Source organism: Ranitomeya variabilis, chromosome 4 (assembly GCF_051348905.1).
Source record: "Ranitomeya variabilis isolate aRanVar5 chromosome 4, aRanVar5.hap1, whole genome shotgun sequence".
NCBI classification, from domain to species: Eukaryota; Metazoa; Chordata; class Amphibia; order Anura; family Dendrobatidae; genus Ranitomeya; species Ranitomeya variabilis.
In genome coordinates, this window is record NC_135235.1 from 660,588,594 (window position 1) to 660,605,755 (window position 17,162).

General features: G+C 46.7%; 1 protein-coding gene across 2 annotated transcripts in view; it reads left to right on the forward strand.

Annotated features, from left to right (window-relative positions):
* Positions 1 to 6,446, forward strand: part of LOC143767517 (uncharacterized) — a 96,137-nt gene extending 89,691 nt beyond the window's left edge. For both annotated transcript variants that reach the window (XM_077255917.1, XM_077255916.1), the window contains exon 7: positions 4,304 to 6,446. In XM_077255917.1, the coding sequence (XP_077112032.1) occupies positions 4,304 to 6,249 (1,946 nt within the window). In that variant the 3' untranslated portion in view covers positions 6,250 to 6,446. The remainder of the gene's footprint in view (positions 1 to 4,303) is intronic.
* Positions 6,447 to 17,162: the final 10,716 nt, after the last annotated feature.

Genomic DNA, 17,162 nt, shown 5'->3' on the forward strand with positions numbered 1-17,162 from the left:
AAAACAAAAAAGTAAGCAAATTTTGCTCACTGAGTCCGGAAGGGAATCCCCAGGCTCTGGATGCCTTTCTGATCCCATGGACACACAAGCTGACATACGCTTTTCCGCCAGTCATTCTGATTCCGGCAGTCATTCGGAAAGTCAGAGAAGACAAAACAAAAATGATCCTTATTGCCCCGTTTTGGCCAAAGAGGACATGGTTTTCCTGGCTAAGGATTCTATCGGTCTCAGACCCATGGGTCCTACCAAATTTGCCAGACCTACTACAGCAAGGACCGATCTTCCACCCACAGGAGTCGAACTTGCATTTGACAGCCTGGCTTTTGAACGGGGACTATTAAAAGAAAGGGGCTTCTCAGATAACTTAGTTGCAACATTGCTAAAATGTAGAAAACCTGTTACTACTAAAACATATGGGAAAACATGGAAAAAATTCTTGTCTGTCTCCAAAGTAAAAATCCAGGAGGGACCCTCAATTAATAAAATACTTGAGTTCCTACAAAAAGGTCTGGAACAGGGGTTAGCGGTTAGTACTCTTAAGGTACAGATAGCAGCCCTGGGAGCACTCTATAACAAAAATATTGCGGCTAACCCGTGGATAATAAGATTTATTAAAGCGGTAACAAGAGCAAAACCTGTAGTTACCCAAAAGATGTCCCCATGGGACTTAAATTTAGTCCTCTCAGCGTTATCTAGTCCTCCATTTGAACCCATAGACACGATTCCCATAAAAACACTATCACTTAAGACCATTCTTCTGGTAGCCTTAACATCTGCGCTCAGAATAAGCGATATTCAAGCCTTATCCTCTAACCCGCCTTTTACGAAAATAATGGATGATAGTCACTCTTAGACCTCACCCGGCCTATTTGCCAAAAGTGGCGTCAAAATTCCATAGGTCACAAGAAATATCCCTGCCGTCCTTTTGCCCAAACCCCAGAAATGAGAAAGAGCAGAACTTCCATAATCTAGATGTCAGAAGATGTCTAGTCCAATACCTAGATTCCACCAGGGAGTATAGGAAGGAAGGCTCTTTGTTTGTCTGTTTTCAGGGTCCCAGAAAAGGATTCCGGGCATCTAAAGGTACTTTGGCAAGGTGGATAAAAGAGGCAATAGCGTTGGCATATTCATCCATGGGGAATGCGATTCCGGATGGTATAAGAGCGCATTCCACAAGAGCAGTAGCTACCTCATGGGCGGAGAGGTCAGAGGTATCAATAGAGCAAATCTGTAAGGCGGCCACCTGGTCATCACCATCAACCTTTTTTAGACACTATAGATTAAATCTAGCCTCTGTGTCTGACTTGACCTTCGGGAGAAGGGTTCTCGAGGCGGTGGTCCCTCCCTAAGCTTAGTCTCTGCAATTCTCTCCGTAGTGCTGTCATGGGGGACCGAGAAAGTCATAGTTACTCACCGATAACGGTGTTGCGCGGAGCCCATGACAGCACTCGCTTATTCCCTCCCATCACGAGTGCGGTGAGCACCTTTAATTTCATATGATTTATATAGTTTATATAATATAGTCTAGGCACGGGGTTCCTTTTTTAAGAAATGTTATAATATGATTTTTTTCTCTGTTGTAACTAACCTGGAGGTCCTCAGATGCTCTGTAAACCAACTGATGCGAGGGAGAGGTACCGCCCTTTTATCTGTAGGTTCCCTGTCCCTGAAGGGCGGATCCCCTCTCTCCGTAGTGCTGTCATGGGCTCCGAGAAACACCGTTATCGGTGAGTAACTATGACTTTTTTTCACTTTCACAAAGTGGAATAGCATACAGATGGACCTCACAAATTATTTTACAACTTCTCTTGAATCCGACAATACCCTATATACGGTTGTGAACTACTGTCTGGGCTCATTTCAGAGTTAAGAAGGGAAGGAGGGCCATTTAGCTATTTGAATCCATATCTTACTGGAATAGTTTGCTCCCGATACATTGTGTCTGCAGTGTTTGTGACCACCTGGCAGCTTAAATGATGGCCACTACGAACAGGCTTGGCGCTATCTACTCCATTTTCCTGATCCCAAAGATTGTCTTACTCATCACCGAATTAACACCTCTACATGGATCTGGACTTACATAGAGACCCCCCAGGCTTGGGCCATAGTGTTACCTGCTGTTTGGTGTAAAATGGAAAGAACAATGGTTAGGTAGCCGGGTCAGAACCAGTAAGGCAGAGAAATTACAAAATCAGAAGCAATAGTAGTCAGCAAACAGGACATGATCACAACAGGATACAAATACACAAGCCAGGAGCTGAGCATAGAGAACTGAACCAGAGGAGAAGAAGGCTGTATCTGGCAGCTTCTTTCAATATGCTTCGAGCTTTTGTAGAATATGGTGCTATGCAATTGGCCGAATCAGTGAGCAGATTACTTTAGCTGGACAGCACATACACCCATACTTCCAGACTAGATTGCACTAATTGCCCCAGGCACCCTAATCTTAGTGGCTGAACTGAGCCTACATCATCCACAGCTTCAGGTTCCAACGTTTACCCCATTACCAGCCCCGCCTGCCATGTGAATAAGGAAATGCCTGGTGACAAAAGCAGACATCGTAGGAGCAGATCTCAGAAGAGATGTGACACCATCTGCAGAAGCCCTAATATGAAAAAAATCAGAAAACCAGAGCAGTAGAAATCCCCATAAAGTGACTCCATTTTAGACATTTTAACCCTCAGATAATTAATCTGTTGGAATAATGACTATTTTTGATTCCACAGGCACTTTCTGGATATTAGCACGCAGTGGATGTGGGAGAAAAAAAATTGCCAATATGCCATTTTATTACCCAACACATAGTGCCCAGATTGTGCTCCAGGAGACACACACACCGTAAATTGAGTGGGTTCTTCTCACTATAGTAATGCCAAATACATGTATGCTAAATGTGGTTTGGGCACATTGAAAGACTCAGAAGCGAGAAAGATATTTGACTTTGAGAGAGTGGTTATTGATGGATTGGTTAATGGAAGCCATGTATCTGCACCTCAAAAACATTTCTAGAATTCAACACTTTCTTACTTTCGACTCTGCAAAAACTCACTATTTCTCTTATTCATTCTCGTCTGGACTATTGTAACTCTCTACAAATCGGTCTCCCTCTTACCAAACTATCCCCTCTCCAATCTGCTTTGAATGCTGCAGCTACGATCATATTCCTCACCAATCGTTACACCAATGCCTCTACCTTGTGCCAGTCATTACACTGGTTACCCATCCACTGCAGAATCCAGTACAAACTTATTACCCTCACCAACAAAGCACTCCATGGCTCACCACCACCCTACATCTCCCTTGTCTCAGTCTACCACTCTACCCGTGCCGTCTGTTCTGCTTATGACCTGGGGTTAGCATCCTCAATAATCAGAACCTCCCACTCCCATCTCCAAGACTTTTCACGTGCTGCGCCAATTCTTTGGAATGCACTACCCATGTTAATACGATTAATGCCCAATCCCCACAGTTTTAAGTGTGTGCTAAAAACACATTTGTTCAGACTGGCCTACCGTCTCAACGCATTAACCTAACTATCCCTGTGTTGCCCATTCAAAATTTTTTACCATAGCCAGGTTCCTCGCATCATGTTCTCACATGCTTTATGCATTTCATAGCCCTCTGTGTCTGCACTGTTACATACTTAAGCTGATAACCGGTTCATGCAGCATTACATAAACACCCAATTCTTACACATTGCTTTCGTTGTTCGGACCAGCCAATCGTTACCATCCACCTTTCGTGTCTCTTTTCCTCATAGATTGTAAGCTTGTAAGAAGGAACCTCATTTCTCTAGGTATCTGTTTTGATCTATGTGTTCGTAATGCTTAATGTCCATTGTCTGTACAAATCCCCTCTAAAATGTAAAGTGCTGTGGAATATCTCGGTGCTATAAAAGTAAAATTATTGTTATTATTATTATTATGTTACTTTTCAAGAGCCTTTAAGCAACTAATAATGTGGACACCTCTGTTTTTCCACTAACAGATGATTGACCTGAGTGGGGACTTTGTTTTTTTGTGAGAAGAATAGAAGTTCTTTTCGGTATTATGTTCGTCAACATAACGTTTCTTTGTGGCTTTTTATTTCATATTTGGGAGGCAGAATGAACAAACATTTCAACACCACACTCTACTGGTTCATCCTATGAGATTTTCTATTAGACTGTGAACTGTCATTGTCTTAGTGAAGAATTCAGTATTTTTACATAACCTGCCATTTTTATAGACCGTTTAAGTAGAAATGTGAAATGACATTCAAAGATATTTTATTCAAAAATAATAATTGGTTTAAATCTTTGCAGATGACTGTACCAAGAGATCAGAGGAACAGCTGACATCTTTAATTTTTAAATCAGATGATTTTGAGATCCCAGTGGATACAAATGAAGTGAATGCCGTTACTCCAAATATACCATCATCCCTTCACAGCAAAGATCTCTCATCTGATATTTTGAAACAAGTTCTGTCTTCCGATTCATTAGCGACAACTAAGGAAAACCAGAGTCACAAAATAAGCATTAAACATGGAAATACTCCTAAATCAAAGAAGCCATTTACATGTTCAGAATATGGAAACAGTTTTCCCATCCAAAAGTCTTCTCTTAAACATTCAGAAATTCACACAGTGGACAAAAGTTTTTCTTGTTCCAAGTGTGTTAAATGTTTTAAGCACAAATCGCATCTTGTTAGACACCAAAGAACCCACATAGGGGATAAGCCTCTTTCATGTTCAGAATGTGGGAAATGTTTTAACCGGAAAGGGAGTCTTTATTACCACCTGAGAACCCACGCAGGGGAGAAGCCTTTTCAATGTTCAGAATGTATGAAATGTTTTAATCAGAAATCAGATTTGGATAAGCACCAGAGAACCCACACAGGGGAGAAGCCTTTTCCATGTTCAGAATGTATGAAATGTTTTAATCAGAAATCAGCTTTGGTTAAGCACCAGAGAACCCACACAGGGGAGAAGCCGTTTTCATGTTCAGAATGTGGTAAATGTTTTAATCAGAAATGTAATCTTGTTATACACCAAAGAACCCACACAGGGGAGAAGGCTTTTTCATGTTCAGAATGTGGGAAATGTTTTAAGGAGAAATCAGATTTAAGTGCGCACCAGAGAACCCACACAGGGGAGAAGCCTTTTTCCTGTTCAGAATGTGCAAAATGTTTTAATCAGAAATCGGGTTTGGTTATGCACCAGAGAACCCACACAGGAGAGAAGCCTTTTTCCTGTTCAGAATGTGGGAAATGTTTTATGCTAAAATCGGGTTTGGTTATGCACCAGAGAACCCACACAGGGCAGAAGCCTTTTTGCTGTTCAGAATGTGGGAAATGTTTTAAGCAAAAACCTGCTTTGGTTAGACACCAGAGAATTCACACAGGGCAGAAGCCTTTTTGCTGCTCAGAATGTGGGAAATGTTTTACACAAAAATCAGATTTGGTTAAACACCAGAAAACTCACACAGGGGAAAAGCCGTTTTCATGTTCAGAATGTGGGAAATGTTTTTATCAGAAATCTGCTTTGGTTACGCACCAGAGAACCCACACAGGGGAGAAGCAGTTTTCATGTTCAGAATGTATGAAATGTTTTAATCAGAAATCATATTTGGTTACTCACCAGAGAACCCACACAGGGGAGAAACCTTTTCCATGTTCAAACTGTGAGAAATGTTTTAATCAGAAATCGGCTTTGGTTACGCACCAGAGAACCCACACAGGGGAGAAGCCGTTTTCATGTTCAGAATGTGGGAAATGTTTTAACAAGAAATGGAATCTTGTTATACACCAAAGAACCCACACAGGGGAGAAGGCTTTTTCATGTTCAGAAAGTGGGAAATGTTTTAAGGAGAAATCAGATTTGAGTACGCACCAGAGAACCCACACAGGGGAGAAGCCTTTTTCCTGTTCAGAATGTGGGAAATGTTTTAAGCAAAAATCGGGTTTGGTTACGCACCAGAGAACCCACACAGGGGAGAAGCCGTTTTCATGTTCAGAATGTGGGAAATGTTTTAATAAGAAATGGAATCTTGTTATACACCAAAGAACCCACACAGGGGAGAAGGCTTTTTCAAATTCAGAAAGTGGGAAATGTTTTAAGCAGAAATCAGATTTGAGAACACACCAGAAAACCGACACAGGGGAGAAGCCTTTTTCATGTTCGGAATGTGGCAAATGTTTTGTAAAGAAATCATATCTTCTTAGTCACCAAAGAATTCACACAGGGGAGAAGCCTTTTTCATGTTCATAATATAGGAAATGTTTTACACTAAAATTAACTCTTTAACATCAGAAAAGTCACAAAGGGGGGTGAAGCCTTTTTCATGTTCAGAATGTTGGAAATGTTTTAAACAAAAAATGTATTACCTAAAGGGGTTGTCCATTACTAGGACAACCCCTTATGATTCCTAATGTTTGTCCTATTTCAAATAAAAATATTCATACTTACTTTCCGTGCAAGTGTCGTTCCAGTGGTCTTGACACTCACGTTCCCGGGACTTATGTGAGGTTGAAACAAAATCAGCGCTGGCTTCACTGTTCCTGCCTTCGGATTTATTGAACATCAACAGGAAGCTAGGGCCACCGCTTCTCTCTGACTTACACTTATTGTTTGATTTGTCCAAAAGTGGAGACAGTGAACCAAGTTTAAGAACGCACATACTTTCAAAACAAATTTGGTATTCTATTAGTCTTTTCACTATGTTCCCTATGATTTTTAAATACATTTTTCCTACATGTTTCAACCAAAAAAGAAAAAAAGACTTTTTGATGTGACTAATTCTTTATTTTTTCAAAGTTAAAATATAATCAGTTTAAACATTTTTGGATTTGTAGATTAAAATCTGGATCAATCTTTCCTTTTCCAGTGAGAAGGGGTTGTCCAAGTAGTGGACATCCCCTTTAAGCATCAAAAATCTCACACAGATAAACTATTATCATACCTACAGTAGAGTGTGAAAAATAAGTTCCTCGAAAATCGTATTTTGTTGACCATCAAAAATAACTCCGACTGGGAGACGTCTCTGCTGAGCAGGTTCCACTGCGGCTGGAGGAGAATGGGAGACTGCAGCAGACATAGTTTGAGATTTTCCCTGTGCAGCGGTGGGAACTCAACACCTAACAGTTAACCACATTCCTTTTTTGGGGGGTGAAAAAATAGACTATAGTGTTATTCACATAAGTTATTGACAAATTGTACAAAAACATAACAGATAGTCGTATAATTACTAGGGATGAGCGAACGTGCTCAGTGATACTCTGATATCACTTGAGAATCTGGCTGCTTGGAAATACTCGGTGAGCATTAACAGCTGCTCAGATTTGAAGTTTGAATCCACACTCTGCATGTTTGGTGTCTTACACAGCCAATAAACATGCAGGGGATTGTCTGCCAGTCACTATAATGCCATAGCCATCTCAGTAGTGGCATTACTATGATTGGCTGGCCATATTATATAATCGGGCTATAAAGGCACAGGTGCCGCCTCGCTCTGACGCCAGTGCACAGCTCAGGGACAGTTCTTATTGGAGGAAGAGAGTGGCTATACAGGCCTGTATGCACAGTATAAAGAGTCCTGTAGTGTTGATACTGGTGCTGAAGCTGAACCATCAAATTAAGTAATTGTAAGGGCTAATTTTGTGCTTTGTTGTTTTTATCAGATACATTCTTCATTTAGCCTAGTGAGGGACAGTTGCATGAGCAGGGTGATTGGCTGAATACAGGGGCTTAGTGCTTTGCAGTCCATTGCTAAATATATAGCAGCGACCGTTTCTTAGGGCTAGCGGAACGCACCGAGTAATAGGTAGGTAGCTACAAGGTGTGTTCGCAGCCCGGGGTCCACTGTGCAGAGTTACCTGCTGCAAAGTAATGGCAGATAGATGCTGTGCTCACACATGGGTTAAGCTTCACCCTCGTGTGAACTGGAAGCGAGCTCTGTTGCCTCACAGAGTCACACTGTACACAAAACTATTACCCTAACTAGGGTTGTGCTTTCTCTAGAACTCTTCTGTGCTAACCGCACACATGAAGGTACCAGATGCTAAGCCAAGGCTAATTGCCCCCACTGACGATAGCTGCCTGCCTGAGTGTACAGTCCCCAAAGCTAACAGCTTCACACCACATATGTATAGAGTGGTATAGTATCCACTGGCATAAGCCAAACACAATTGATACTAGCGCATGGCCATGCGGCCATGTGAACCTTTTATAGTTGCAGCTCTTCAGGACCTTCCTGGTGGACTAATAGGAGCTGCTACAGGACCTGAGCGTGTGACCCCCGACCTTCAATGATAGGTCCTCCCATGGTCATGCTCAGTGTGTGAAAAGCAGGACTTCGTCCCAGAAAAGCCTGCTCACTGTTGACCAGTGCTGGCTAGAGAGGCAGAGCCTAGAAAGGCAGCAGTAACCATTCGCACAGTAACAGGCTGAGCCAGATGCTGGGACCGACGTCGCTGCTGAGCAGGTTCCACTGCGGCTGGAGGAGAATGGGAGACTGCAGCAGACATGGTTTGAGATTTTCCCTTGGCAGCGGTGGGAACTCAACACCTAACAGTTAACCACATTCTTTTTTTAGGGGGTGAAAAAATAGACTATAGTGTTATTCACAGAATGGTAGGCGCGGTACTGAATAAGGTGCCCGCCTCTGACTGGGGAGCACACAGAGCAACATTAAAAATGTCAGTGCCAGTTCCCCCCTAGCATCACTCCTCCCCCTTAGTGATGCACTAATTAGGATACCCCCGGCCAGTGGTCACTAGAGGGGAGGGGTCCTACGGCCACTCCTACGGGGGTTAAATCCAGGTGTCCAGCCGGGAACTTCCTCTTTTCCTCCCGGCGGACACCTGGAAGCTTTTGTCCCTGCAGTAATGTCGGATCCCCTGGTTGAGGCCCTGCTGAAGAGAGCGGCACAGGAAGGTGAGGACTGGCTTCAGGCTCTTTTTACCGGCGGCAGGGCTCACCTTCCTGTCCCCTCTCCTGACCCCCTGCTCACAATCCCCTCACCTGATCTGGCTAGGTCAGTCACCCCTGCGCCCCCGGGTCCCCGTTCTCCGCCGCTGACCGGCACGCCAACTGTGGGTAGTTCTGCGCTTTGTACCTGCGGTCCGGAGGTTGGAGCTGCCCAGATTCCCACGCCGGAGCCTCTCTGCATCGCAGCTGATCGAGGCCCTCCCAGCTTTGGGCATGCAGGCGACCTCCAGAAAGTGACGGGGTAGGGCTGGGCGTCGCACCCGCCGTAAAAATGACATGTTTTGAGATTTTCCCTGTGCAGCGGTGGGAACTCAACACCTAACAGTTAACCACATTCTTTTTTTAGGGGGTGAAAAAATAGACTATAGTGTTATTCACAGAATGGTAGGCGCGGTACTGAATAAGGTGCCCGCCTCTGACTGGGGAGCACACAGAGCAACATTAAAAATGTCAGTGCCAGTTCCCCCCTAGCATCACTCCTCCCCCTTAGTGATGCACTAATTAGGAGACCCCCGGCCAGTGGTCACTAGAGGGGAGGGGTCCTACGGCCACTCCTACGGGGGTTAAATCCAGGTGTCCAGCCGGGAACTTCCTCTTTTTTTCCCAGCGGACACCTGGAAGCTTTTGTCCGAATTGTTTATATATCCGGACATGATACATAGTTCGTACAAGTCGCATGGCGGTTCGGCGGCGGTATGACGAGTAGTCCTGCAGTCGTCTGGCCCTGCAGCCCGATCTAGGCTGGGTAGTCAAAGCAACAGACGTGTGGTTGCGACTGATGCTGTCCCAGAAACAGCCCCCCTCTTCAGCCACAACCACTAATTACTCCGCAGCCGCAGGTCAGAACTCAGTGGTCCTGCGAAAACCCGGGGCCTGCTGGTTATTCAACGAGGGAAACTGCCGTTTCCACGGGTTATGCAAATTTAGACACGATTGCTCCACTTGCTGGGGGGACACCCAGCGTCAAGGTGCACTCGTCAGCTATACAAAGCGCCCACAAGGCAGAACCCCCAGTGAGCGTAACCGCGATGGCCCCCTGGCTAAATCTCTACCCCAATAAGAAAGCGGCTCAGCAGCTGCAAGCGGGATTCTCCGACGGGTTTTTTATTCCCTTCAGGTTTACTAGAACGCCAACCCTATCCGATAACCTAAAATCTGCTCGTGAATTCCCCGAAATACTTAGACAAAAAATAGAAAAGGAGGTAGAATAGCAGGCCCCTTTCATTCGCTTCCTTTCAAAAACATCAAAATATCACCGTTAGGCATTATTCCAAAAAAGGAACCCGGTAAATACCATCTAATCCATCATTTATCCCATCCAAAGGGCGATTCGGTTAACGACGCAATTTCCCGAGAGGAAGCTTCCGTCTCATACGCGTCTTTCGATAAGGCGGTAGAGTTAGTACGGGCAGCCGGACCCGGCACCCTGCTAGCCAAATCCGACATAGAATCGGCATTCCGTTTACTACCTGTGCATCCTGAATGTTTCCACCTTCTGGGCTGCAAAGTGGACCAGCTCTATTACTTCGACATGTACCTTCCGATGGGATGTTCCATCTCATGTCACTATTTCGAGCTATTCAGCACCTTCCTAGATTGGGTAGTTCGGTACGAGACGGGCAGCAAATCCCTAATTCACTACCTCGAAGATTTCCTGTTCGTCGGCCCCAGAAATTCTAAACTCTGCTCCGTTCTCCTAGAAAAATTCAAATCTATCTCACACAAATTCGGCGTGCCATTGTCACCGGAGAAAACGGAGGGACCATGTAATGTATTACTTTTCTTGGGCATCGAAATAGATACCAATTCGATGGTTTTCCGCTTACCAAAGGATAAAATAATAAAAACCCAGCAAATGTTGAAAGGCTTCGCGAAGTTAACAAGGTAACCCTCCAGCAAATGCAGGCATTATTGGGCCTACTGACGTTCGTCTGCTGCGGCAGAGCATTCTCGCGCAGACTATCCTTGGCAACAAAAGGTGCTTCGCAGCCCGGCCACAGAATTAGGCTCACTCGTTCGCTAAAAGCAGATCTGCTAGTATGGCAGACGTTTCTACAATCGTACAACGGTCACACGTGCGTCATGGCTAGAGAGATCACAAGCAAGGAATTAGGGCTGACAATAGAGTGGAACAAAAAGGAGGGTTTTGCAGCAATTTATAAAAACCAATGGTGCAAATCTGATTGGCTGGAGCAATGGACGACAGCAAAGTGGGGGCAAGATCCAGCCCTATGGGAATTGTTTGCGGTAGTAGCAGCGCTGGAGATATGGGCCGATCAGTTGAGAAACATGAACATTCGTTTCCAAACAAAAAATGTGAAAACAGAAATCATATGTCTTCTTCATCCTTGCCCATACTCGCTCTCTTGCGCTGGCTAGTGCTGATATGCCTAGAAAACAATATTTGATTTAGAGCCACCGTGGTGGCGAAAGTAGATGCTGCTGAGCAGGTTCCACTGCGGCTGGAGGAGAATGGGAGACTGCAGCAGACATGGTTTGAGATTTTCCCTGTGCAGCGGTGGGAACTCAACACCTAACAGTTAATCACATTCTTTTTTTAGGGGGTGAAAAAATAGACTATAGTGTTATTCACAGAATGGTAGGCGCGGTACTGAATAAGGTGCCCGCCTCTGACTGGGGAGCACACAGAGCAACATTAAAAATGTCAGTGCCAGTTCCCCCCTAGCATCACTCCTCCCCCTTAGTGATGCACTAATTAGGAGACCCCCGGCCAGTGGTCACTAGAGGGGAGGGGTCCTACGGCCACTCCTACGGGGGTTAAATCCAGGTGTCCGGCCGGGAACTTCCTCTTTTCCTCCCGGCGGACACCTGGAAGCTTTTGTCCCTGCAGTAATGTCGGATCCCCTGGTTGAGGCCCTGCTGAAGAGAGCAGCACAGGAAGGTGAGGACTGGCTTCAGGCTCTTTTTACCGGCGGCAGGGCTCACCTTCCTGTCCCCTCTCCTGACCCCCTGCTCACAATCCCCTCACCTGATCTGGCTAGGTCAGTCACCCCTGCGCCCCCGGGTCCCCGTTCTCCGCCGCTGACCGGCACGCCAACTGTCCAACTGTGGGTAGTTCTGCGCTTTGTACCTGCGGTCCGGAGGTTGGAGCTGCCCAGATTCCCACGCCGGAGCCCCTCTGCATCGCAGCTGATCGAGGCCCTCCCAGCTGTGGGCATGCAGGCGACCTCTAGAAAGCGACAGTGTAGGGCTGGGTGTCGCACCCGCCGTAAAAATGTTTGCGGTTCCCCGTTGGAAGGAGCAGCTGGTCGCACCAGGCCGCGCGCAGCGCCGCCACTTTCTCCTCCTGCTGCTCCGGTTGCAGGTGGTGTGTCGGCGGGCTGCGCCAGGCGGCTAGAGGCATTGACCCATTCCCCGACCGCTCCAGTGATGCTGCGGTCGGTTCAGGGGGAAAGGCGGTCCGCCCGCCTACCCCGCACCCTGGAGCGGCTCCAGGTCGGGGAGGGGGTGGCCTCGCAGCTGCACGCGGCTTCCGGCTTCTTCGGGCACCGCTCGGAGCTCTGGGAAGGCTCCGCCCAGCCACTTCCAGTCCCCGCCCAGCCACTTCCGGTCACCGCATTTTAGTGCGGAGGCCAGCGCTGGCCAGTCCTCCAGTACCTTCCCTGCGGGCATATATATGCTGCCCGCAGGGGGTAACCTGGAGGCTGGCATTAACACAACACAGTCCCCAGAGCGCGCTGATTGGTCAAACCCAACCGAACAGCGCGCTGAGTTCCCACCTGGCCTGACCTCCAGCCAGGTTTAACAATGATAAATGTAAGGTTATACACATGGGAAGAAGGAATCAATATCACCATTACACACTGAACGGGAAACCACTGGGTAAATCTCACATGGAGAAGGACTTGGGGATCCTAGTTAATGATAAACTTACCTGGAGCAGCCAGTGCCAGGCAGCAGCTGCCAAGGCAAACAGGATCATGGGGTGCATTAAAAGAGGTCTGGATACACATGATGAGAGCATTATACTGCCTCTGTACCAATCCCTAGTTAGACCGCACATGGAGTACTGTGTCCAGTTTTGGGCACCGGTGCTCAGGAAGGATATAATGGAACTAGAGAGAGTACAAAGGAGGGCAACAAAATTAATAAAGGGGATGGGAGAACTACAATACCCAGATAGATTAGTGAAATTAGGATTATTTAGTCTAGAAAAAAGACGACTGAGGGGCGATCTAATAACCATGTATAAGTATATAAGGGGACAATACAAATATCTCGCTGAGGATCTGTTTATACCAAGGAAGGTGACGGGCACAAGGGGGCATTCTTTGCGTCTGGAGGAGAGAAGGTTTTTCCACCAACATAGAAGAGGATTCTTTACTGTTAGGGCAGTGAGAATCTGGAATTGCTTGCCTGAGGAGGTGGTGATGGCGAACTCAGTCGAGGGGTTCAAGAGAGGCCTGGATGTCTTCCTGGAGCAGAACAATATTGTATCATACAATTATTAGGTTCTGTAGAAGGACGTAGATCTGGGGATTTATTATGATGGAATATAGGCTGAACTGGATGGACAAATGTCTTTTTTCGGCCTTACTAACTATGTTACTATGTTACTATGTTACCCCCGGCAGACGAAGCACTAATGCCTGCACGGGGGTATCAGGGGTCAGGCCATACATGTCACAGGGCAGCTGAAGAGCGCATTGTTTGGTCCACAAGGACCGATCAAGGCGCTCAACAGCTGCACAGCGCGAATCACTGCGAAATTTCAGTAATGGCACCAAACATGGACACATTTACACCTCCCCCCACAGCCCAAATTCCTAATAAAAATTATCCTTTCACTTCTGCCCCGTCAAATCCCAGCAATGGGATTGAATACAGTTACCTCCTAAAGCCTCCCCTTTTAAGTAGCACTACGGGACCGTATACTGCCATTAATCCCCCTCGGAATAATGTTAGAATCCCCCCCATTACACTGCTTAGTGACAGCGGACGAAGGCGTAGACATCAAACGTCCTCCCAATCCTCCACGGATAACTCCCATCGCCATTCGCGCTACCCCTCTAAACGCCCCTCCTGTCACCGACGCAGATCTTGGGCCTCAGAATGGCTGTCATCAGCAACATCCGAGGGGTCCGAAGTATCGCAGAGCCCGGATAGGAGTTATCGTGCACGTGTCAAATCCTCTAAATCACGGGCACCCTCTAGGGCTATCGGCCGGGGAGAACAATCCCCCGTGGCTTCCAGCCACAACAACTGCCATGCAGTCGCTGAAGACAGAGCCATTAATCCGCCACTACGTGGTTGTAATCAGGCTCCAACGCGCGATAGTGCATCGGCCAGTCCCTCGCTGTAGCGGGAGCCAGAGTTTCCCCGTCCTGTGACATCACCCCGTCAACATCAGCGGGAGCTGGGGTTCCGCCAGGATCGGAGTACACTTGTCCAGAGTCACACAGCGGTGAGTGTTCCAAGGGTAGCGAGGAAATGTTACGCTACGGGGTTAACTTAAAGGAACTGGAGCTAACCTCATCGATAAAGGAGTTAATACTACAACTATCACATTCGAGCATAAAAGTGGTGAACAAGACAGCACCACAGTCAGCTAATCTACACAAAGATGCCTTCTTCTGCGGGATCAGCCCGCTAGGCGCTCATATAGATCAGGAAACTAGATAGAAAATCTGGAGCGACGATTATATTGACATATGGTTGCTGTTATCAGCGGACCAACAAACGGTGGATAAAGCTAACGAAAGGGGTTTTGATAGGAGTAGATCGAAAATAGCATTAACCATGAATAATTGGCTCCAGGCCTTTGCAGTATTGGGCTGTATTATGGGCCAGAAGCATCCGGAACGCTCCTCCGAATTGTTTATATATCCGGACATGATACATAGTTCGTACAAGTCGCATGGCGGTTCGGCGGCGGTATGACGAGTAGTCCTGCAGTCGCCTGGCCCTGCAGCCCGATCTAGGCTGGGTAGTCAAAGCAACAGACGTGTGGTTGCGACTGATGCTGTCCCAGAAACAGCCCCCCTTTTCAGCCACAACCACTAATTACTCCGCAGCCGCAGGTCAGAACTCAGTGGTCTGCTCATCGCAATATGAGGCGGCCCTCATATCAGCAGCTTTTGCGACCGCCTTTTTCGGAGCACTGCTGTCATGTCGAACGCTGTTCAGACCAGGTCGTCCGACAGACAGCGGTAATTCCGCTTTGACCACTATTTACTCATTGGCGTCTGCTAGATTTTGTCTAGCTTTTCCGGGGTTAATTTACCTGATCCTCGGATTGGAAGCTGGGCCATTTCCATGGCCTTTAAATAGTTCTACTGATCATTGGGCGTCGCCGATTATAGCTTCTGTCTTGCGTTGTTATCTCGGTCTGGAGTGGAGAGCTGGTGGTTGGAGATTCGTTGCTGGTGGTGTATATTCCTTCGTCTTATTTACTCCTTCCTATATTTGTGTTTATTTTGCCCTGCACATTTATAGTGTATTCCTGAGTGTCTGCAGCGTGGTGTATATTTTCCTTTACCCTTGTCTGTGCTAACTGTGGGTATTTAAATATTACCTCTTCACTGGGTGGTGGGTGGAGGTTTCAGCCTAGGGCTGAGCTCAGGAGTTAGGGTGAGGTTCGAGGCCTGAACATGCACACCATCAGTGTAAACTTCAGGTAGAGGGTCAGTCAGGATTTCCCTAGTCTTAGGGAAATTGCAGGAGCCCGGGTTATTAGCTCTCGCTCACCAAGTCTCTCCCTGACAACTGCGCATTAGTGAATTGCTACCGCGGTCAAAAAACGCGTCAGAAGGGGGCCTAATTAATGAGGACATAGTAATATGCAGCGATGCCCTGCGCATCAGGGTTAGAAAATCCAAATGCGATCCCACCAGTAGGGGCACATGGGTCCTGGTTAACTCTACAAATGGCCCAGTTTGCCCATTAAAAATTGTTAAAAGATACGCCGGAATAAGACATGCAGGGAGATTTTTCTTCGCTCATACAGATGGGTCCCCTCTGACCAAGTACCAATTCCAGGCAATGTTCAAGCTATACTTGGAAAAAAATGGCGCAAATCCAAAGGAGTACGGAACACATTAGTTCCGGATAGGGGCGGCCACAGAAGCAGCTAGGGCAGGAGTGTCAGAGGCCGAAGTGCAGAGAATGGGTCGTTGGAAGTCCGCATGCTTTGCCAGATACATAAGACCTGACTTGCTTAATTAACATATGTTGTCTCTTACAGGGGTTGAAGTTTGGGGTGTAGGAGATTCCTACGTGTACTGGGCCGAAAAGAGGGCCAAACTGCGGCCAGGAGGAACAAATGTTTACCTCCCGGGCATAAAAGTTAACTGGAGGGGTATCAGAGGCCTCCAGTGGAAACAGGTGTTCAAGGAGATAGTTGGCATAGCAAGGATGGCGGAACGCCCGGTGATAATGGTGTTACACGCGGGTGGCAATGACCTAGCCAAACAAAAGGTGGCCGAATTGTACAAATGGATGACAACAGATATGGAACGGTTCAGCTGTCTATTCAGGAACATAATACTGGTGTGGTCGGATATAACACCACGGGCCGTTTGGCGAGGCGCAAGAGATAAAAAAGCCATAGAGGGGACAAGGAGTAAATTCAATGCGCGGATTGGAAAATATGTGAGAGGAAGAGGCGGTATCGTGATTCGTCACCAACAGCTACAAGGGGATAACACGCCTCAATTAAGACTGGACGGAGTTCACCTAACGGACATTGGCCTCAATATTTTTCTGTCTGGTTTACAGGATGGGGTTTAACAGGTGTGGTGCAGTAAAAGGTGTAGTGCTGGACAGAAGATATATTTCTCCCAGCAGGATAAGTTTTGGCCTGTTATTTTCCTAAGGTTGAGGACCTGCAGTGATGTCACGATCACGTGATCAGCCCATGTGATGGGTACCTCACCTGTGGGTGTGGCTATAGACTATGTAATGGAGTTTCTTTTGTTTGGCACATGTTATTCTGGGTTTGGAGCTGGGCTAGAATGAGCCTGAACTGTTTTTCTCTGCCACATATGCCGCAAAGGACAGTGACATGACTGTTAGCAACTGGGAATGGCACCGCTGATGGCACTTGGCAGCCGCTTAGTTAAGCCCGTCCTGTGTAAGGGTGAGTCTGAGACCAGTGGTTCTCCAAGCTGGAGTATGTTTGGTTTTTTTCTCTTACTTTCTGTCATGGACTGTTTAAAGTGCCAATAAACCACTGA